Source organism: Acomys minous, assembly GCF_964271855.1.
Source record: "Acomys minous genome assembly, chromosome: 17".
NCBI lineage: Eukaryota > Metazoa > Chordata > Mammalia > Rodentia > Muridae > Acomys > Acomys minous.
Genome location: NC_140500.1, coordinates 24705862 through 24728593, shown reverse-complemented (window position 1 = coordinate 24728593; position 22732 = coordinate 24705862). Strand labels below are relative to the sequence as shown.

At 44.4% G+C, this 22732-nt stretch overlaps 1 protein-coding gene across 3 annotated transcripts in view; it reads left to right on the top strand.

Annotated features, from left to right (window-relative positions):
- Positions 1-9445: 9445 nt before the first annotated feature.
- The window catches only part of BCL2L13 (BCL2 like 13), a 45664-nt gene continuing 32377 nt past the window's right edge, over positions 9446-22732 (top strand). For all 3 annotated transcript variants that reach the window (XM_084766800.1, XM_084766801.1, XM_084766802.1), the window contains exons 1-2: positions 9446-9584; positions 20310-20468. In XM_084766800.1, coding sequence (XP_084622926.1) covers positions 20360-20468 — 109 coding nt within the window. In that variant the 5' untranslated portion in view covers positions 9446-9584; positions 20310-20359. The remainder of the gene's footprint in view (positions 9585-20309; positions 20469-22732) is intronic.

Below are 22732 nucleotides of genomic sequence, written 5' to 3'. Positions count from 1 at the left end.
CAGCAGAGGAGTAGAGGGGTCTATGTCCCCTGTTTTCCTCCTTCTAACCTTCTTTCTCTCCTATTAAGGGTTGGGGGGTTAGAAGGGAGAGAAAGGTGTTTAAAAACCCTAAATAAAGGAGGTTTGTGAATAAAGTGACGCCTCCACCCTTCAATATTTATTATTAAGTAAGAATCGTGTGAGCCGGGCATGGTGGCACAGGCCTGTAATCCCAGCACGCAGGAGGCAGAGGCAGGCAGATAGCTGTGAGTTCGCAGTCCGCCTGGTCTACAAAGGGAGTCCAGGACAGCCAAAATAACACAGAGAGACCCTGTCTTGAAAAACAAGATCAAAACAAACAAACACCCTATTTTTGTACTTCATACTTTTGAGTTATGAGACCCCCCTATAGAGTCACAATGGCCATTTTAAGAAAGGTGTGTGTGTGTTGGAGAGATGGCTCTGAGGTTAAGAGGACTTGCTGCTCTTCCAGAGGAGCCAGATTCAGTTCCTAGCACACACATGAGGTGGTTTCCAACTGTCTATAACTCAGCTCTAGGGGATCCAACACCCTCTGGCCTCCATAGGCCCCTGAATACATGCTCCACATAAACTCACACAAATGAAAGTGAATAAATCAATATTTATAAAAAAAAAAGAAAGAAAGAAAGAAAGAAAAAAAGAAAAAGAAAGAGCGGGGATGGAGAGATGGCTCAGCAGTTAAGAGCACTGTCTGCTCTTCTGAAGGACCTGAGTTCAATTCCCAGCAACCACATGGTGGCTCACAACCATCTATAATGAGATCTGGTGCCCTCTTTCTGGCCTGCAGATGTACATGCAGGCAGAGCATTGTATGTGTAATAAATAAATAAATCTTTAAAAAAAAATAAATTAAATTTAAAAAACCCCAAAACCCTATGGACTAATGTAGCCCATTAAACTTTGAATCTGTTCTGTTGGTGGTGGTTTGTAACGTTTATTTATATGTGTGTATTTGTGGTATATATGTTTGGTGGCTACAGCTCCAGTGTGGAGGTCAGAGGACAATTTGGGGAAGTTGGTTCTCTCCTACAAAGTGGGTTCTGGGGATTAAACTCAAGTTGTCAGGCTTGGTGGCAAGTGCCTTTACCCACTGAACCATCACACTGCCCCTTCCTTTTTGAGACAAAAATCTCATGTAGTTCACACTGTTCCCAAACTCTCAATATAATTGAGGATGACCTTGAACTCCTGATCCTCCCACACCCCACTTGAAATACTGGGAACTTTGGGCGTAGATCAGTTGGTAGCGTGCTTCAGTATGCACAAGCCTTGGGTTCAGCTCCCAGTACTGAGTAAACTGGAAATGCTGGCACATGCCTGTAATCCCAGCACCCAGGAGGTGGAGGCAGGAGAAGCAGACATTCAAGATCCGGCTACAGCTTTATCACACCAAATTTGTCCAATCTCATTAGACGGTCAAGATCGTCCTTAGCTACACAGTGAGCTTGAGACCAGCCTGGGCTGCATGAGACCCTGTCTTAAAACAATAACAAAACGTTTGTTTGTTTGTTTGTTTTAATGCTAGAACCACTGTAGTGGATATAAACATGTTTTTGTTTTGATCCCAAGTGTGGGATGAGGGACAGACTTGTGAGAGATCAGGTGATGTTTATCCAAGAAGACGAACTACCTCCTGTGGGAGCGTGGTTTTTGCCAGCTGAAACACATCTTAGTACAGCCTCCAGAACAGGAGGCGGGGCGGGGCTTTTGGGGTCTTGGAATCCTTTGGCTAGTCTTCACTCCACTTCGAGACCTCCTAGAGAGAACCGCTCCAGGGAAGCTTTGGGGCTGCTCCAGGTTCCAGCAGCAGCTGTGGTGGAATTGCTGATTTGCTGAAATCCTGCCCACTATGCCGGGCGAATCGCTCCCAGGAACTGAGTCCAAAAAGGTCTACTTCTCCTGTTCCCATTAACCTGCTTTCTCTCCTATCTAAGGTCGGTGGGTTGGAAGGGAGGTACAAGCATTAAAGAACCTCAAAGTAGGTTTGGAAAAGGTCAAAGCCACTTCCAGCTTCGTGCCCCCCCCCCTTTTTTCTTTTTTCTTTTTTTGAGACAGGGTCTCTGTGTAGTCTTGGCTGTCCTGAACTCACTTTGTAGTCCAGGCTGGCCTCGAACTCACAGTGATCCACCTGCCTCTACCTCCCGAGTGCTGGGACCTCCTCCCCTTTTTTGTTTGTTTTTCCAGACAGGGTTTCTGTGTAGCCTTAGCTGTCACAGACTTGCTTGGTAGACCAGGCTATCCTCAAACTCACAGTGATCCACCTGCCCCTGCCTCCTCCTGAGTGCTGGGATTAAAGGTGTGCACCACCACGCCCGGCTTCACCTCCCTTTTTCTATGTGCTGTTGATGATACTGTTGGTTGGAGTCTCAGAACCTGCTCTGTATCTGGACGCTGGGGGATTTCCCAGCTGTTTTGGTTTTGTTTGTTAAAATTATAAATTATAATTGGACTTAAAATTTTTCCTTAAGATTTTTTTTAATGGTACTACACTACACCCTTGGTCCAGAACAGGGTCTAATGTATCCAAGGTTGGCCTTGGAACTAAGCTCTGTTGCCAAGGATAACCCTGACCTTGTTTTCCTGCGTCTATCTCCCAAATGCTGGGATTTCAGGCACTGTTGTGTTCAGTATTCTTGAGGTGTTTGGGATTGGACCCAGGCTTTGAGCATGCAAAGCAAGTAATCTAATCAACTGAGCTACAAAACTAGCCTCCTGTTTCTGAATACTGTGAAACTTTTAAGGGGTATTGGCAGGTCTGTTGTCTAGGCCTGTCTCCAACTCCTGCTAAGATGTGGGGATCTTTGCCACTAACAGGTGTGCAGCCTGTGAATGAATTCAGAGCAGACTGATAGAAAAGGGGGATTACCCAGTACTGGGGGACGGGGCAGAGGCAGGCGGGTCTACAAAGTGAGTCCAGGACAGCGAGGGCTACACAGAGAAACCCTGTTGAAGGAGAGAAACCTGTTCTTTAGGATCCCAAGTGTGGGATGGAACGGTCTAGTAAGAGAACAGGTGATGTTAATTCACTAGAAGAGCAACCACCTCGTGCAGGAGCTTAATTGCTACCAGATGAAGAAGATCCCATGAACAGACTCTGCGAGGAGATATATAAACGAGCCCAGAACTGGCAGCTGGGGGGATTGAAGACTTGGGATAGATTTGGCTGTTCATTGCTGCCCTTCAAGACGCTCCTAGAGAGAACAGCTTGAGAGAAGGCTTCAGAGCTCCGGCTCCTGCTGAGGCTCTGGGGTCTGGTTACACCCGGTTCCAGTGGAAGAAATCCTGCGGCTCCTGGCCGGAGAGTCGTCCTTTGGGACTGATATCCTTAAGGTTTTGTTGTTGTGTCAATTAATCTCCATTTCCTACTGTTTCGGTTAATCTGGTTATAATTGACGTAGGCTCAGTCAATAAGTTGTTAATAAAATATTTTGGTTAAGAAAATTTCATCTACACCCTGTCTCAGAGAGGGAAAAGAAAGAGGGATTTAAAGAGATAGTGCAAAAAAAAAAAAAAAAAAAAAAAAACCCAGGTGAGTTCCCAAAGAAGAGAGCAATCTTCCTGGAGGGAGGAAAAGCTTTTTTTTTTTTTTTTTTTGAGACAAGGTGTAGCCTTGGCTGTCCAAGAATTGGCTTTGTAGACCAGGCTGGCCTTGAACTCACAGATCCATCTGCCTCTGCCTCCCCAGCGCTGGGATTTAAAGGCATGTGCCACTGCTTTTGGCAAAAGGAAAGTTCTTGTGTTTAATCAGGTGAAACACCTGTGTGGGTTCATATCTGTATGGCTAAGCAGATAGTTAATTTTATTTATTTATTGGTTTTTAGAGACAGAGTTTCTCTGTGTAGCCTTGGATGTCCTGGACTTGCTTTGTAGACCAGGCTGGCCTTGAATTTACAGACTTCCACCTGCCTCTGCCTCCCTAAATTCTGGGATTATAGGTATGTGCCACTGTGCTCGGCTGGAAGATAATTAATTTTGATGAGGATAAGTTTTTTCTCTCCAGCCCACATAGTAGGAGAGAGCCAAGTCCTGAAGGTTTACCTCAGACCTCCACATGCAAGCCATGGTGTACAGGTAATGTCACTACCAGATAGACAGACAGACATGATAGACAGACAGACTGATGATAGAATAGAGATAGACAGATAGATACAGACACATTGATAAATGGATAGATAGATGGATAGATGATAGATTAGATAGATTCATGAAGCTTTAGGTAAATGTGACAAACTATGGTGCTTAGTTGTGGATAGCAGAACATGATATGCAACTATCTAAAATTTAGATTCTAAATTATTCTGTTTATCTGTGACAAGATCTCTCTGTAGCTCAGGATGGCCTGGAGCTCAAGATTGTAAAGCTGTTCTGAATGGATGCTGTCGTAATCCACTTTAGCCTCAGAACAAGGCTGCTTTCCCTTCAAAGCAGGTCTCTGCTGCCTTTGAGCAGGACCACAAAATTTGTTTGTTGTTTGTTTCTCCTTCTTCTTCTTCTTCTTCTTCTTCTTCTTCTTCTTCTTCTTCTTTTTGAGACAGGGTTTCTCTGTGTAGCCTTGGCTGTCCTGAACTCCCTTTATGGACCAGGCTGGCCTTGAACTCACAGCAATCCACCTGCCTCTGCCTCCCGAGTGCTGGGATTAAAGGTGTGTGCCACATGCCTGGCTGAAAAGTTCTTTTTTAAAAAATGTATTTATTATAATTTATTCATCTTACATCCCAATTGTTGTCCCCTTCCCACCCAAAGTTCCTCTTTTTAATGAACAGAACAGGCTCGAGGCATCAGAAACTTGACCCCGTCTTGATCCACACCTGCTATGCATAGATCGTCCCTTGTTAGGACTATCTCTTCTTGAGGCTAACACTGCTTGTGAAGCTTGGTGGCAAATGTTTTTTTTCTCCCTGAGCTATCTTGTTTGTTCCCATGTTCAGAGAGGAAGGTCTTTCTGCCTCTGAACCCCCGGCTGAAGTTATCTTCCTGCACATACCACTGTGCTCACTGTAGTGGGGCAGCAAAGAAACCACTGAGAGTGGCCACTTCACGGTTAGTGGTAAGGCATCTGGAAGAGTCCAGAGCAGAGAGAAAAAGCAGCAGACTGGACAGGGCTAGGGAAGGAGGGCATGGAAAAGCCAAGGAGGATGAGTAGCTAGCAGGGAACTAGAGCAGCATGGGAGCTTAGGAGGAGACCAGCAAGACCAGGATGTGAGCATGGACTTTGAGGTGTTTATAAGTTTGAGTAGGGATTTAAGGAGCTTGGAGGCCAGCATGGGCTTTGATATACAACCACAGGGATCTGTCAATGGAGAGCCCTATGTCCCTTCTGTCAGAGGCAAGGGAAATGACCCTTCTTGGCAGATGGGAGCCTGTTTCACAAGTTCCTGAGGAATCCTGGCTTTATATAATGACCAGAAATCCTTCTAAAGTCCCTGCCTAGACTGAACCAAGACTGTCGTTTCTGGATGTGTACACTTCCTGAAATATAACACTCACCCCTTTATTTTAAAAGTAAATTAAGTCAGGGGTCATATCTGATGTCTGTAATCCCAGTACTTGGGAGATAGAGGCAGGAGAACAAAGAGTTCAAAGTCATTCTCAGCTACATGGCATAGCAAGTTCAAGACCAGTCTGTGCTTCAACAGACCTACTCTAAATAGGTAAATAAGTAGGCATGGCAGTGTTCTCCTGTCACATCAACACTGAGAAAGTTGAGGCAGGAGATTCTCAAGTTCAAGGCCAACCTGTGCTACATAGAGTTCCAGTTTACATAGGAAGACTTAACAAACTTAAACAAAAATAATAATAGAATTTGACACAGTGGCACATGCTAACCCTGGCACTTGAAAGACTGAGATAAGATGGTGTTCCAGGCATCTGGGCTAGCATAAATGCAGTTGAATTGCAGATTTGCTATCTCTCCCCCTTGTACAGCCTCCTCCCCCAGTGTTAAGGCTTGTAAACAACTAGTTGGGCAGTTACTTGCTGATTCACTGAGGAGCAGGCCAAGTCTTGGCTGATAAGGATTCGGTTGGTACCTCTGCAGAGATAATTTCTGGAGTTAGTACATTTTCTCAGTACAGCCCTCCCTTGGTATCCATGAGGATTGGTTTCAGGACCCCTCTCAGACACCAAACTGCAGAGATGCTGCACCCCATTACACATAATCACCAAGTAGTCTCACACAACCCACATCCTTCACCCTCTCAGGCATGCCTTCATTGGTCTCTACATTACTTTTTTTTTGGGGGGGGGGCTGTTTAGAGACAGGGTTTCTCTATGTAGCCGTGGCTGTCCTGGACTTGCTTTGTAGACCTCCAACTCATAGCGATCCACCTGCCTCTGCCTCCCGAGTGCTGGGATTAAAGGCGTGCGCCACCACGCCCGGCCCTCTACATTACTTTTAATGCCAGTTACAAGGTAAGCGCTGAGCAAGTAGTTTCTGTGTTAGATTGTTTAGAGAAGAGTGACCTGAGAAAGTCTACATAATTCACCTGAGGTGACTGAAATTACATTATATTGGTAAACAGCCATGTGCTATTTAAGCTCGTTAGAAGGGGGCTCTCCTCTCAGAATGCAGCATTTTTCTTTCAGGTGTTTTCCCCCAACTCTGTGACGTGGAGGGAAGCTATCAGGAAAACGCCATGTCCTTGAGAACAGCTGGAAGGTATGACATTTCTAATAGATGGTAAGTGTTCTTTTCTTGTCACATAAAAAACACCTGCAGTAGGTACTGGAGGCTGGAAGTTCAGCCATGAACAACTCATTTATGAAGGGAAATCTCAATGGGGAATTCTAGCTGACTGCCTCAGCGTCCCTAGTCCATTCCTGCTGGGTGTGTGTAGGTCCTGATTTGATGACATTACCTTGGGTTACTTTGTCAGTCATGCTACTTCAGTTGTCCCTTGCTGGATGTTATAAACTCATTCAGTGATGTTTTACTATCTATCGGCTATTTCTCTCTAGCTGCTGCTTGCTATTTATTCATTTGCTGTGTACTTAGTAAACTCACTGATTTGAAACTGAAAGCACAGTTACCACAGATAATTTGAGAGACAGTACTGAACAGGTGTATAGTCTTATAATCCTAACCCTTGGGGGAAGCAGTGATTTGGGAAGTTCCATGCCAGCTTGGTTTAAATAGTTAAGACTTGGGGCTGGAGAGATGGCTCAGAGGTTAAGAGCACTGTCTGTTCTTCTGAAGGTCATGAGTTCAATTCCTAGCAACCACATGGTGCCTCATAACCATCTATAATGAGATCTGGTGCCCTCTTCTGACATGCTGGGTTACATGCAGGCAGAATACTTAATAAATAAATCTTTAAATAATAAGACTGTCTCAGAGTGTTTTGTTTAAATCTAAGGGCATACTAAACACTCAAGTAGTAACCAATTCATAGTTTCCTAAATCAAGTATCCTTTGATATTATCTCTTGTAGAAAAACTATTTAAAACAAAGTTTCAAGAAGGAAGTCCACTTTGAGGCCAGTCTGGTCTACAGAGTAAATTTCAGGACAGCCATGGCTACACAGAGGAACCCTGTCTTAAAAAAAAAAAATCAAACAGAGTGGACTTCTTATTTGTTTGTGTCTTTATCACAAACTGCTGACCTAAATTCCTGTCAGGTTAGCCACAAAGGATGGTTCTTCACGCTCATTGTTCTTCCATGGTCCCGAGCTGGTGGACTGGAGCAGCACACAGGCACGCTAGCCTGTACCTGAGACTCTCTAGCACTCGGGAGGCAGAGGCAGGATGAAATTCAAGGTCATTCTAGGCAACAGCAAGTTTGATGGCCAGTATGAGGCACAGCCCCAGAAAAAAAACAAAAGCATACAATCAAATAGAATTCAGTGTATTTGTCATTGTGCTGCCATTATCACTGTGAATGTTCATCACCCCACAAAACATAGCCACTGGCAGTCACTTCTTATTGGTTTTTCTTGTTTATTTTGACGTGTGTGTGTGTGTGTGTGTGTGTGTGTGTGTGTGTGTGTAATGAGGGTGGGTGGGTTGTGTTTGGGCAGTGTGGTCAGAGAAATCTACTTGGTGGAGCTGGTTCTCGTCTTCCACCACGCAGATTCCAGAATTCCAACTCAGATCATTAGGCTTGCAGCAAGCACTTTTGCCAGCTGAGCCATCTTGCTGGTCCCCAGGCAGTTTTGTAGTCAATCTTTATTTTATTTTATTTATTTATTTATTTATTTATTTTTTGGTTTTTCGAGACAGGGTCTCTCTGTGTAGCCTTGGCTGTCCTGGACTCACTTTGTAGACCAGGCTGTCCTCGAACTCACAGTGATCCACCTGTCTCTGCCTCCCGAGTGCTGGGATTATTTTATTTTTTTAAAAAGATTTATTTATTTATTTATTATGTATACACTGCTCTGCCTGAATGTACACCTGCAGGCCAGAAGAGGGCATTGGATCACATTATAGATGGTTGTGAACCACCATATGGTTGCTGGGAATTGAATTCAGGACCTCTGGAAGAACAGTCAGTGCTCTTAAACCTCTGAGCCATCTCTTCAGCCCCAATCTTTATTCTTTTAAAAGATAGAATTACCCTATGTAGCCTTGACTGCCTGAAAATAGCTTTGGAGACCAGGCCGGACTCCAATTTATGGCAATCCTCCTGCCTCAGCCTTCTGAGTTTTAGGATTACAGGCCTGTACAAGCAACTAGACACATTTATCACTTCTGATAGCACTGGTTACCACGGCCTACTAACTCCTAACCAACCTCCCGTGCTGTTCCTGTAACTTCATCTTAGGAACGCAGGCTGAAACATAAGCTGGCTAACACAGTGTTCACTGTCATCCTTTCCTCCTTCTCTTCCTCCTCCTCCTTCCTTTTCGAGACAGGTTTCTCTGTGTTGCCTTGGTCGGTTTGGACTCTCTTTGTAGACAAGGCTGGCCTCGAACTCACAGAGATCCGCCTACCTCTGCCTGGGTTCTGAATTGTCTGTCTCTGCCTAGCCCTGTCATTCCACTCTGTCTTTAAGTTGCGTTCCCAACTTTCAGGACAACCTCCAGCAGGCGGCTGCAAACCTACGCCCGGCAACGCTCGGGGACTGCAGTCTTGACAGTCAACCCGCGAGTTTGAGCCCTCCTGGAATTCACAGGTCTGCAGAACGGAGCATCTGCGATGCCACCAGCTACATGTCCCACACAGAAGCGAGCAGGCGGCGGGCGGTGTCTACCTGCTACCTAGCACCGGAAATGACTTGCGAGGCCACTTCTGAAGTCCAGGAATCTAGGGTTCCAGCAGCTCCTGGAAAGAGGCAAAGGACAGCTCGGTACACAGGTCACGCCTGCGCGAACTGACCGGCAGGAGTCAGTGACCCCGCTTCCGCTCCACTGGCAGGGCTGCCGACTTCCGGTTGGGCTCCATGCCCTGGCCCCGCCCACACGCCGCCCGTGACGGAAGCGCGCCAGGGTGACCTCACCGTCCAACATGGCGGCGGCGGTAGATTAGGTCCGCGGGTCGCAGCAGCCACCGCCGCTCCCGGACCCTGTAGGAATCACCTGCTGCCGCCGCCGCCTCCCGTATCCCTTTTGGGGCAGGACCGGAGCCAGGTGAGAGCTGTGGGATTCCGGGGAGGCCCTGGCGGGTGGCGAAGCCATTTTCACCTCCTGAGGAAGGGGGTCTTAGAGCCCACCGAGCTGACCGCCGGTGCTGCCCGGGACACGGGAGAGACCGGGCGGGCGGGCGGGAGGACCGGGCTGCTCCCCGGAGGCGACTCGGAACTTCTAGGGTCCATCTGAGGCTAATGGGTCCTGTCCAGTGTGCCCTAGGACGACGGGCTGTGTGGCTGCCTGAGGCGCAGGAACTCACCCTTGCTCTACATTATTAGCTCTTCACACAGATCTTGGCTTTGAGAACCAGGGTCTGTTTTGGGGGCTAGCCTGGGAAGCGTGCGTCCCTTGTGGGAGAGGGAAGCGTGTGTCATCCACTTAGAACGATGATAGGCTGGTGGTTTCTTGTCACAGTGTTAAATCCTGTTTCTCAGTCTTAGCACTGCAGCTTTGACACCCATTCCCGGTCCCACTCCACCCCCACCCCCAAGGCAAAACAGAACCAACTAGGCCTTCGTACCCAGTGGGGGCGATACCATTCACACCAATCCTTTCTTCCTTTGTTATTCTCCCCCTTAAAAAAAAATCTTCCTCACTTTCCCACGGGATATCCCACATTTCCTACCTTCGTATTATAGTACTGTGAAGGAGGAAGCCTAGGCTTGCTAACTTGGGGCTTTTTCTTAGGGGTAAAAGTTGAACGGATCTGCCCAGAAATACACATGCTCTTGGCTTTGTTAAGCAACTCACCATTCCCACGCACAAGTGTTTATCTAACTAATGTCTTTTGCTATGTCTTTTAGAAGTTTTTGAACTAGGCCGACAGGTCCCTCTTCTTTCTGATGTTAAAAAACAAGTTTTTGCAAAATTGCCAACATTTCCCTTGGAGGCTTGCTATAAGCCAGCCTGTCGATGCTCCCTGCCCTAACTTGTGTGACCTTAAATGAATTGCCACACCCTTGAGATACCTTTCCTCCCTTTTTAAAAACACACTAGAGTGTTAAGCAACTGTGTGGGTAGTGAACCACTTATATTTCACATTCACAATTGGGCAAATGTATCCTCTGTGTTTATAACAGTGAATTGAAAATATTTAAACCATTGCTCTCTATATAATAGGCAGGCAAGGGCTTTGCAAGTCCTTTTGCTCTGGATGATAAGGCACTATTCTAACTATTCTAAAAAATTTTTTTTCAGATGGCTCATAGTCCTTAAAATGACATTTATTTTATTTTGTTTTTTGGTTTCATGTATCCCAAACTGGCCTTGAATTCAGATCCTGCTCCTCTGACCTCTCTTGTATAGAGATCCAGGAGTGCCCAACCATGCTGGTCCCTTTTAAAAAATTAATTTATGATTATTATGATTATTGTGGGTGTAGGAATGTGGGTTACACGTGTGTGTAGGGCAGTAGGCAATTTTTGTGTGTGTGTGGGGGGGAAGAGGAACTGGACAGGGTCTCTATATATAGTCCTGGCTGCCCTAGAGCTTTCTATATAGACCAGGATAGCCTCAAACTCACAGGCATATACTTGCCCTTATCTTCTAAGACCTGTGCCACCACGCATGGCCAGTGGGCAACTTTGGGAGTCTTTTCTCTTTCCATCTTTATGTGGGTTCTGGGAGTAAACTCAAGTTGCTCTCACTGGCTGAGCCATTTTGTCAGCCCTTGCTTTGTTTTGAGGCAGGTTTAGCCTGTGGTTCAGGCTGGCCTTGAACCTACAATCAGCCTCCTTAGTGCTAAGATTCCAGGTAGGAGCTACCACACCTATATTAAAATGGCCTGTGTCTTATGTTCAAGAGTGTACCCTGGAAATGGAATTCAGCCAAATAATGTGTTTAGCCATTTTTGTTGTTGTTGTTTTGTTTTGTTGAGACAGGGTTTCTCTTGTAGTCCTGGCTGCCCTGGACTCACTTTGTAGACCAGGCTGGCCTTGAACTCACAAAGATCTACCTGCCTCTGCCTCCCTATTGCTGGGATTAAAGGTGTGCGCCACTATGCCCGGCTGATTTTTTTTTTTCAAGGTTTATTTATTATGTAGTGTTTTGCCTGCATGTACACCTGCCCACCAGGAGAGGGCACCAGATCTCATTATAAATGGTTGTGAGCCACCTTATGATTGCCAGGGAATTGAACTCGAAACCTTTGGAAGAGCAGCCAGTACTCTTAACCTCTGAGCCATTGCTCCAGCCCCCGGCTGATTTTTAAAACTATTATTATTTGACAAATTTGTACAGATATATAGTACATTTTGTCATTTTTGCCCCCACCCCATTAGCCTCTCTCATTCTTGTATTGCTTTCACCAAATACCTTCAACTTGTAAAAGAAGAAAAATGTGACACCGAGCATTTGTGTAAATCTAAATACAGGGAGGCTAGGTAAGGATGCTAGGAGGTCATCCTGGGATGAAAGTGAGACCCTGTTATAAGATAAAACAAATGGGGCTGGAGAGATGGTTAAGAGTACATACTGGGGCCGGGCGTGGTGGCGCACACCTTTAATCCCAGCACTTGGGAGGCAGAGGCAAGTGGATTGCTGTGAGTTCGACAGCCAAGGCTACACAGGGAAACTCTGTCTCGAAAAACCAAAACCAAACCAAACCAAACAAACAAAAAAAGTACATACTGGGGTTGGAGAGATGGCTCAGTGTTTAAGAGCACACTGACAGCTCTTCCAGAGGTCCTGAGTTCAAATCCCAGCAACCACATGGTATCTCACAACCATCTATAATGTGATCTGATGCCCTCTTCTGGCCTGCAGGGGTACAAGCAGGCAGAGCACTGTATACATAATAATAATAATAATAAAAAGAAACCACATGTTGCTCTTTCTGAGGACCTGAATTTGATTCCTGTCACTCACATCAGGCAGCTTACAGCTGTGTGTAACCCCAGTCCCTGGAAGCTCTCACACCTCTGACCTTTGAGAGCACTTGCATTCTTGTGCACGTACCCCCTACACATAATTAAAATAATTAAAAAGAAAACAAAATTGTGTCTTTAACCTTTTAAAAAAGGGGGAGGGGGAACCCAAAAAAAGTGTTCATAAAAATTCCACCCTCAATCTTCTTTTTGTTTTTTGAGAGACTAGGTTTCTTTGTGTAGCCCTGGCTGTCCTAGAACTCATTCTAGACCAGCCTGTCCTTGCACTCACAGAGATCCTCCTGCTTCTGCCTCTCAAGTGCTGGGACTAACGGTGTACACCACCACTGCCTGGCAATTTTTTTCTCTTCTTTCTTTTTTTTAAAAACAGGGCTTTATGTATTCTAAGCTGATATAGGGGTCAGAGGACAACTTGTAGGAGTCTTCTCTGCTTCCACTATGTGGTGTTTAGGAATTGGTTAGGGGGCTTTTTTTTTTTACACCTTGGAGCCATGTTACCATACTGTCCAAAATATTATTTGCAAATTTTCTTATGAAATATTTTAGACAGAAACTTGTAAGCGTTTTGTATTTTCATTGCTTTTTCTTAGTTTTCAGACATGACTTCGAGTCATATCTTACACCAAGATTAAAAAATTTTTTATTTCAGCTATATTCACTTTATTCTGTGTGAGTGTATGTGCACCAGTGCATGCATGGTGCCTGCAGAGGTCAGGACGAGGGACATCTTCTGGACCAGGAGGTAGGGGTATGGCTGCTGAGAACCCAACCTGGGTCCTTTGCAAGAACAGCAGATGCTCTTACCCTCTGAGCCTCTCCAGACCTCACACCAGGTTCGTCCTATATAGCCCTTGTTTGGTCTTGAACTGTGGTCTTCCTGTCTCAGTCTCCCAAGTGCTGGGATTACAGGCTGCACCACCCAAATCTGGCTCAAGAATAATATTTTCAGCAGCTGAGTTTTTATGCTAAGAGTCAAATCCACTGTCCTCTGCATACTGAGCTCTCACTTAGCTACTCCCCAGCCCCTCTTGTTGTTGTTTGCTTTGTGTTTGTGGTTCTGGGCTTGAATACAGTCTTCAGGCTTTTATGTGCTTTACTGCTGGGCTACACTCCTAGCCCAGTAGTAAGTGATTGATAGTTTTCTGTGAGACAGGATCTCACATGGTATGTAGCCCAGGCTAGTCTGGAATTCAGTGTGTAGCCCGGTCTGCCTTCAAATTGCTGTCAGTACGGCTTCAGCCTTCCGAGTGCTAGGGTTGCAGTTGTGTGCCACTGTGGCTGGCTGAGAGCCCTCATTGTTAGCAGCGTCATCGAGATAGACTTAACTTACCTTACTATTCAGTTATATAATGTCATGGCTTTCAGCATATCCAGAGTTGCACAACCATCATTTGAGTTTTCATCACTTCTCAAAACCTCATACCACTTGGCAGTGGTTCTTTTGTTATTTATTTATTTTTTAGTTTTTTGAGAAAAGTCTCTATGTAGCCCAGGCTTGAACCTGCGATACATTTGCCATAGTTTCAGTGCTAGGATTGTAGGTGTATGTCAGCATGCTTGGCAGTAGCCGTTCCTTAATCCTATACCGTTCACCACTTCTTTTTCTTCTCCTCCTCCCCACCCCTCTCCATGAGACAGGCTTTCTTTGGTTTCTCTTTCTTTCTTTTCTTTTCTTTTTCTTTTTTTGTTTTTGTTTTTGTTTTTTGTTTTTTGAGACAGGGTTTCTCTGTGTAGCTTTGGCTGTCCTGGACTTGCTTTGTAGACCAGGCTGGCCTCGAACTCACAATGATCCACCTGCCTCTGCCTCCCTAGTGCTGGGATTAAAGCTATGCGCCACCATGCCGAGTTAATTTGGTTTTTCAAGACAGGCTTTCTCTGTGTAGCTCTGGCTGTCCTGGACTCACGTGTAGAACAGGCTGGCCTTGAACTCTGAACTCAGATCTCTCTGCCTCTGCCTCCTAAGTGCTGGGGTTAAAGGCATGTACCACGGTGCCTGTCTGGACAATATGTTAAACTTACATCAGGTGACCCTCATACTTCATCTTCCACAAGTAGCTTGACATACAGGCTCATACCACATTATCTAGGCTATGTGGCTATTTTTGTTGTTGTTTGTTGTTTTTTTTGAGACAGGGTTTCTCTGTGTAACAGTCCTGGCTTTGTAGACCAGGCTGGCCTCGAACTCACAGCAATCTGTCTGCCTCTGCTTCCCGAGTGCTGGAATTAAAGGCGTGCACCACCATGGCGGGCTTATTTTAAAGGTTATTTTTAGTTAGGTGTATCTGTGGAGGTATATACCTGCCTGAGGATGCAGAGAAGTGTTGAATTTCCAGTGTTTCATGTGAACTGCCAGACATGGGTGCTGGGAATTGAACTTGGGTCTTCTGCAAAAGTGGTACATGCTCTTAAGCATTAAGCGTTCTCTTGAGTGCCCCCCCCCTTGTAAAAAGCAATTGAAAGTTGTTTCTTTCTTGCCTGTTAGGCATACAATTATCTTGAACATTCATGTAAAAATTGTGGATAGGCATATTTACATTTCTTTAGCATGTACCTAAAAGTGGGACAATATATATCTGAATTTTGTTTTGCTTTATATGAGAAGCTTAAAATACTTATTGTGAAAGTCAGAGTCTGTGTGTAAGGGAGAGGGTTTCATATTAGGAATTCCTCTATGAGTGCATTATCAGGGAATGCCAACTGCTGAGTGAAGATATTTTTGGGCAGTTGTTAGCACAGGATTGAAGCAGTGTTCCATTACGCGTGTTTTAACTGGAAAGGGACAGTCAGAGCAAGAATAATAGTGGTGACTGCTGAATTCTTAAGTTGACACCTCACTCTGGAGCAGTGTGGCTGAGTGGGATAGTTTTCACAATTTTACAAATTTACTTTTGTGTGTGTGTGCAGGTGCATGTGTGTATGTGAGTATTAAGGTTTGTGTGTGTACATGCGTATGGAGGCTAGAACTCAATCTCAGATGTTTCTCAGGAACATTGTTTTTATTTGTGTGTGTTCGAGTGCACGCGCATTTCCTGTGTATTCTGGGATTCAAATCTAAGTCTTAACACAGCAAATACCTTTCCCTATCTCTTTAGCCTCTACTGATCATGGAATTTGCCATGTGTTTGATTTATTTATTTATTATTTTTTTTGGGGGGGGGTTGTTTTGTTTTCCAAGACAGGGTCTCTCAGTGTTAGCCTTGCTTTGCTGTTCTGGACTTGCTTTGTAGACCAGATGGCCTGGATCTCACAGCAATCCTCTTGCCTCTGCCTCCCGAGTACTGGGATTAAAGGCGTGCAGCACCACGCCCAGCCTTTGCCATGTGTTTGAATTTCAGGTCATATCTGGAAATTTGGAGTGTAATAGCAATGTCTGTGATCCTAGCTCTTGAGAGCCAGAGGCAGGAGTGTAACTCCAAGTTCAGGACCAGTTTAGGCAACATGACAAGTTCCAGGTCTGTGACACTGCAGAAGCCAGTGTCCAAAAAGGAAAAACCTGACTACATAAGCTTGGGATAGACGTCTCTGAGGCCCTCTGTTTGATCCCTAGTACAATCTCTTACACACAAAAAACTATCTGTATATTTAAACGTTGTTTTTTGTTTGTTTAGAGACTGGGTCTCACTGTGTAGCTCTGGCCAGCTGGAAATTGCTATGTAGACCAAGCTGGCCTCGAACTCACAGAGATCTGCCAGTTTCTGCTTCTTTTGTAGTGGGATTAAAAATGTGTGCTACTAGCCAGGCCCTTAACACTTATTTGTTTTGTTTGTTTTGAAACCAGTTTGATTTTGAACTCTTTAATTTTCCTGCTTTTACCACTGAGTCCTAAGGAATTCTACACCACACATAATCATTTTTGTTAATGTTCAAACTAAGGATTTATGTTTTTTCCATTTGTTTATTTGTTGTATGTGAACAAAGCCTAATTTCACGAACAGTGACAGCCTTCAAAATTGTGTATTAAATTTAAGTAAATCATCAAATATTCAGTGCATAGATAATAATAGCCCTTAATAAAGTTTATTTAGGGATACCATTAAAACATAGTAAGGGTGATTTATTCAGGGGCTTACAGTGGCCATAGAAACCTTTCAGACAGCCTCGGATGGGGTGGAGGTTGGGTTTAACTCTGAACACAGCATAGGTAAGTGGGAATTTCTAGTCAAGGAGAAGTATGGAAGTCAGTAAATAGGGAATTACTGAGAATAAGGTTAAGTATAAGAAGGTCTGACTAGGGGCTGGAGGGATGCTTAGAGGTTGAGAGCACTGACTGCTCCTCGGGAGGTCCTGAGTTCAAAACTCCCAGCAACCACTTGGTGCTCACAACCATCTATGGTGTGATCTGATGCCCTCTTCTGGCCTGCGGAAAGAGCAATGTATGTGTAATAATAAATAAATCTTTTAAAAAAAGGATTTTTAAAAAATCTTTTAAAGGAGGATCTCTCTGAGTTCAAGGCCAGCCTGGTCTACAGTGTGAATTCCAGGACAGCCAAGGCTATACAGAGAAACCTTGAAATGGGGGGAAAAGTTTGTTCTGGGCTGGCAGGTGGTGCATGACTTTAATTCACTCAGGAAACGGGCAGGTGGATCTTTGAGTTCGAGGCCAGCCTGGTCTGCATAATGAGTTCCAAGCCAGCCAGGGATATATAGAGAGACCCTGTTTTAGCTCCCCCACACACCTGAAAAAAGAAACATTGTTTTGGATAAGCTCAGCAGGGATTTTACATTGTATTTTTACAGACTTCATATGTGTGAGTGTTTGCCTGCATGTATGTACATGTACCATGTGTTGGATCTCCTGGAACTGGAGCCACAGTTAATTGGGTGCTGCTATTTGGGTACTGATAACTGAATCCATGTCCTCTGAAGAGCAACAGGTGCTCCTAACCACTGAGCCTTCTCTCAGCCCCTACAGTGAGGCTTTAAAAGGAAATGTACAGATGGATCTAGAAGGTGGTCTAGAAGCCTGACCAAAGTTTGACCAAACAATCTTTGTCAGCGTTGTTATATTAGTAGACAAAAAGACCTCAGCCTTGCACTTTTCAGGGCTCTTCATAATCTTACCAACAAGTTGTAGACCATTGACTGTCCACCCCTAGAACTCTTTGAGGGAGTCCATAATGAAGCCATCGGTCCTTTCAGTGGTAGCTTCACCTTATGCCACACTCACAATTTCAGTAAACTAGGGAGGGGAAGGCTGATGGAGCAGAACCGAGTCTGGTGAAAATAAGAGACTCCCAAATACCCAATCAAGGGACTCTGCATTCTTGATGCATGGTGCATTGTTTTGGCTTATAGTGGCAATACTTTTTTCCCCTGAGACAGGGTTTCTGTGTAGCTCTGGCTGTCATGGACTTGCTCTATAGACCAGGCTAGCTTAGAATTCAGAGTTCCCCTCCACCTCTGCCTGCCTGATGCTGAGATTAAAGGCGTGTGCCACCACGCCTGACCTAGTGGCTGCACTTAACCTCTGGCTTTCTTTCTACTATTCTAACTGTTCCAGTCTAGACCAATAGTCACGGTGTTCCCCACCCCCACCCCCAGCTGCTCAGTTTCCTTCCTTCCTTTCTTTTTCTCTCTTTCCTTCTTTTTTGAGACAGGCTTTCTCTGTGTAGCCTTGGCTTTCCTGGACTTGCTTGGTAGACTGGGCTGGCCTTGAACTCACAGCGATCCACCTGCCTCTGCTCCCCAGTACTGGAATTACAGGTATGTGCCACCACCACACACCTCAGTTTTCTTCCCTGGTTTCATTTTGTGATCCTCTTGCCTCAGCTCCCTTCGTGTTGAGATCATTCCCATGACTTCCCAAAAAACCTTTATTTTCCTAAGTGTATTTTTGCATGTGGTAGGGGAGTAGGTGTGTGTGTGTACCAAGATACACTTGTGGAAGGGGAGCAGGTGTGTGTGACATGGCACACATGTAGAAGGGGGTAGGTGTGTGCCAAGATACACATGTGGAGGTCAAAGACAACTTGTGGTACATGCATATACTGCAGGCAAAGCACTCATAAAATACTAGGAATAAGTAAATCCTTTAAAACGGAAAAGGCCTTAAAGTGGTCAAACACTTGTCTAGCATGGACAAGGTCCTAGGTTCCATCTCTAGTACCTAGAATCAGAAGGGTGAAAACTTGTGCCTCCTACTTCAAGTGTGCAGTTAGACTTCTAGATCTGTATGTGAGTTTGCACATTTCAGAGGCTTTTCTAAACTGCAGCTTTAGTGTAGTAATCCTTATATAGAGTAATTGATGAGACTGGAACCCACATGTTGGAGAGAATCTACTTCCCAGTTGTCCCCTGCCTTCATCTGCATGCCGTGATGCACACACAATGAATTTTAAACTTGATGTAGAGGACTGGAGAGTTGGCGCAGCAGTTAAGAGCATTTGTTGCTTTTGTAGACAGTCCAGTTCAGTTCCCAGCACCCACATGATAGCTCACATTCACCCTTTACTCCAATTTCAGGGGATCCAATACCCTCTTCTGATCTGTGAGGTACCAGGCACATATGTATTACACATATATACGTGTAGTCAAAGCATTCATACATAAAATATGTCTAAAGTTTTTAAATTGATGTAGATTTTCTTTTCTTTTTTTTTTTTTTTTTTTTTTTTTTTTTTTTTTGGTTTTTTGAGACAGGGTCTCTCTGTGTTATCCTTGGCCATCCTGAACTCACTTTGTAGACCAGGCTGGCCTCGAACTCACAGCGATCCGCCCGCCTCTGCCTCCCGAGTGCTGGGATTAAAGGCGTGCGCCACCACGCCCGGCTGATGTAGATTTTCTATAGAAATTTATTTTTATTTTTTTAAAGATTTATTTATTATTTATACAGTGCTCTGCTTGCATGTACCCCTGCACACCCGAAGAGGGCACCAGATCTTAATATAGATGGTTGTGAGCTACCATGTGATTGCTGGGAATTGAACTCAGGACCTTTGGAAGAGCAGACAATGCTTTTAACCTCTGAGCCATCTCTCCAGCCCCCAGAAATTTAAATAAAATTAGGTTCCAGTCAGATCCTATAGGCAAACAGTAAAACAAAGTAAAGCTCTTTTAGATAGAAAAGTTACTCAGGGAGAACGTTGAGTTGCTGCAAGAGGGAGTTAGGTAGCTAGGCGGTGGAGGTGCATGCTTTTAATCCCCTAGAGACAGATCTGAGTTTTAGGCCAGCCTGCTCTATGGAGTAAGTTCCAGGACAGCCAGGGCTACACACCTGTCTCAAAAAAACAGAAGTGTGAGTTAGGGCACCTAGAAAGTGAGCTGGAAGACAGACAGGAGCCAAGGAGAAGTGCTTAGACTAGGGTCATGAAGTCCCAAGGTTGCTGTGTCCTGCCAGGGAAGTGAGTTCTAGCTTTGTCTAACATAGCCCTGCAGTTATAGATATATTGAGGATATTTAATATTAAAAGAAACGAAAAAACAAATGGGGTTCAGGATATCAATGTTTTTGCTACGTGGGTGGGAATAGAAAAATGACGTTCCAATGAGATAGCTCAGTGGGTAAAGGTGTTTGCCATGCAGGCCTGGCCGCTCGAGTCTGACTCCCAGAACCGTGTACGGGTAGAAGTAGAGAACTGACTCCACACGCACACCATGACATGGTGTGGCTCCATCAGACAGTAAAGCAAGTACATAGAAAAGAATAAAAACCAGAAAAGGAAAATGTACTCTTGACTTGAATAGTTAAATTACTGTTTGTATAAAAATCAGTTAATTTTTAAAGATTACTGGAAAGAAAACTTGAGACATTTACCTTGGGAGTTCGATGAGTAATTGGAATCAGTGGGGAAGTTGATTGGTTTGTAAACAACTTTAAACTGAAAGAAACTTTTTGTTTTTAGATTTCCAACATCCTTAAACAGACCTCTTTGGAGCTCCCTCAGCCAGTTCAATGGCGTCCTCTACTACTGTGCCTCTAGGATTTCACTATGAAACAAAGTATGTTGTTCTCAGCTACTTGGGACTTCTCTCTCAGGAGAAACAAGGCCCCTCACACCAAGGTACTGTCTTTGCTTTATGGTGGTTATGTTGCTCATTATAAGGCCATGATCTATAGTAATTTATGTGTAGGATCAAGTAATATTAACAAGCTTATACAGAATAATCACCCCACGCCTTCCCATCCCTGTTCCATTCCTAGTTGCAACCGCATTTAGTGGGTTTGGGTTTTTGTCTTGTTGTTGTTGTTTCATTTTAAAACTTTTATTTATTGCATGAGTGTGTATCTGTGTGGGTGTGTACACACTATGATGTGTGTTTGCTGGTCAGAAGACAACATTGAGGACTTTATTCTTTCTTTCTTCCTCCTCCTTCTTCTTCTTTTTTTTTTTTTCCTGAGACAGGCTTCTCCATGTAGCCTTGGCTGTCCTGGATTCACTGTGTTGACCAGGCTGGCCTTGAACTCACAAAGATCGTCTGCCTTTGCCTCCCTTTAATCCTCTGGGATTAAAGCCATGCGCCGCCACCGCCACCACCACCACAACACCTGGCTAAAGGAAACATTTAATTGGGGCTTACAGTGCAGAGGGTTAGTCCAGTGTCATCATGGCCGTTAACATGGCAGCATGCAGGCAGACATGGTGCTGGAGAAGGAGCTGAGAGTTCTACATCTCTTTTCTTTTTAAAGATTTATTTATTACACATACAGTGGTCTGCCTGCCTCTGCCTCCCAAGGGCTGGGATTACAGGTGTTCACCACTATGCCCAGTTTTTTGTTGTTGTTGTTTCCACACACACACACCCCACACACAAGGTTTCTCTGTGTAGCCTTGGCTGTCCTGGACTCCCTTTGTAGACCAGGCTGGCCTTGAACTCACAGAGAGCCACCTGCCTCTGCCTCCCAGGTGCTGGGATTAGAGGTGTGCGTTTTTTGTTTTTGTTTTTGTTTTTGTTTTATGTAAATAGTGATCTGCCTGCATGAACACCTGCAGGCTAGAAGAGGGCATCAGATCATGTGGTTGCTGGGAATTGAACTCAGGCCCTTTGGGGGAGCAGTCAGTGCCTTTAACCTGGAGAGAGCCATCTCTCCAGCCCAACGGTTGTTGTTTTTGAGACAGGGTTTTTCTATATTTTTTTCTGAAGAAATACTGCTGATGTTGAATGCCTTGTTTTAAATGTTTAATTTTTCTTATCATCGAGTCCCTGTAAATTGGGAGTATTTTGATGAGTTTTTATAGTTTGGCGATGTTTTTTATTTTCTGTTATTTCATGATAGTAAATGCCATACTTTGCCTTCTCCCAACAACACAGTAATTTTCTTTTCTTCGTCTTTCCTGTTTGACCCATTGCTACTCACAGGTGAAATAAAAGAGAAAGTTGTGGTATATACAGTTGGCAAGGTATCTGAATGCCGAGTAGTTACAGGATCATCACTGCAGTTTGTGATGAGCAGAGTGTGGTGCCAACACCACAGAGAGTCTGGGTTGCAGCTGTCATCTCTGCTGGCCCTAAAACAGCCCTCGGCTACACATGAAGGAGTGGCTGTGTTCCAGTGAAATTTTACTTTGGGCTCTGAATTTCCTGTTCATTTCTTTTTTTCTTTTCTTTTTGATAGTACTGAGACTGAACCTGGAACATTTGGAACAAACAAATACTAAAATGACAACTGTGCTCTCTTTTTCAGCTATCTGAAAAGTTGGATAAAATAAAAGTTACTTTTCTATTACGGGTGTACTAATTAATCTCCAAGTATTCAGGAATTTTATTTTTATTAGTCTTTTTAAAAAAGTATTTATTTTATGTATATGAGTGCTCTTCCTGCATGTATACCTGCATGACAGAAGAGGGCATCAGATCACATTTTAGATGGTTGTGAGTCACCATGTGGTCGCCAGGAATTGAACTCAGGAACAACAGAGACAGTGCTCTTAACTGCAGAACCATCTCTCTAGTGTTTTATTAATTAGTTTTTATTACTGATCCTTGGTTTAACTCTATTGTGGTCTGATTAAATGTAGTATGATTTAATTAACTCAACATTGTAAGTTATTCTTGCTTGACTACCAAGGTGATAGTGCTAGTAATACACTGTTGGACTCTTGGCCAAGGCCACATTATTTTGTTTTGTTTAGTTTTTTTTTTTTCGAGACAGTGTCTCTCTGTGTTAGCCTTGGCTGTCCTGGACTAGCTTTGTAGACCAGGCTGGCCTCGAACTCACAGCGATCCGCCTGCCTCTGCCTCCTGAGTGCTGGGATTAAAAGCGTGCACCACCAGGCCTGGCTTATTTTGTAAAGCTCTTCTATTAACTTTTTTTTCTAGATTCTTG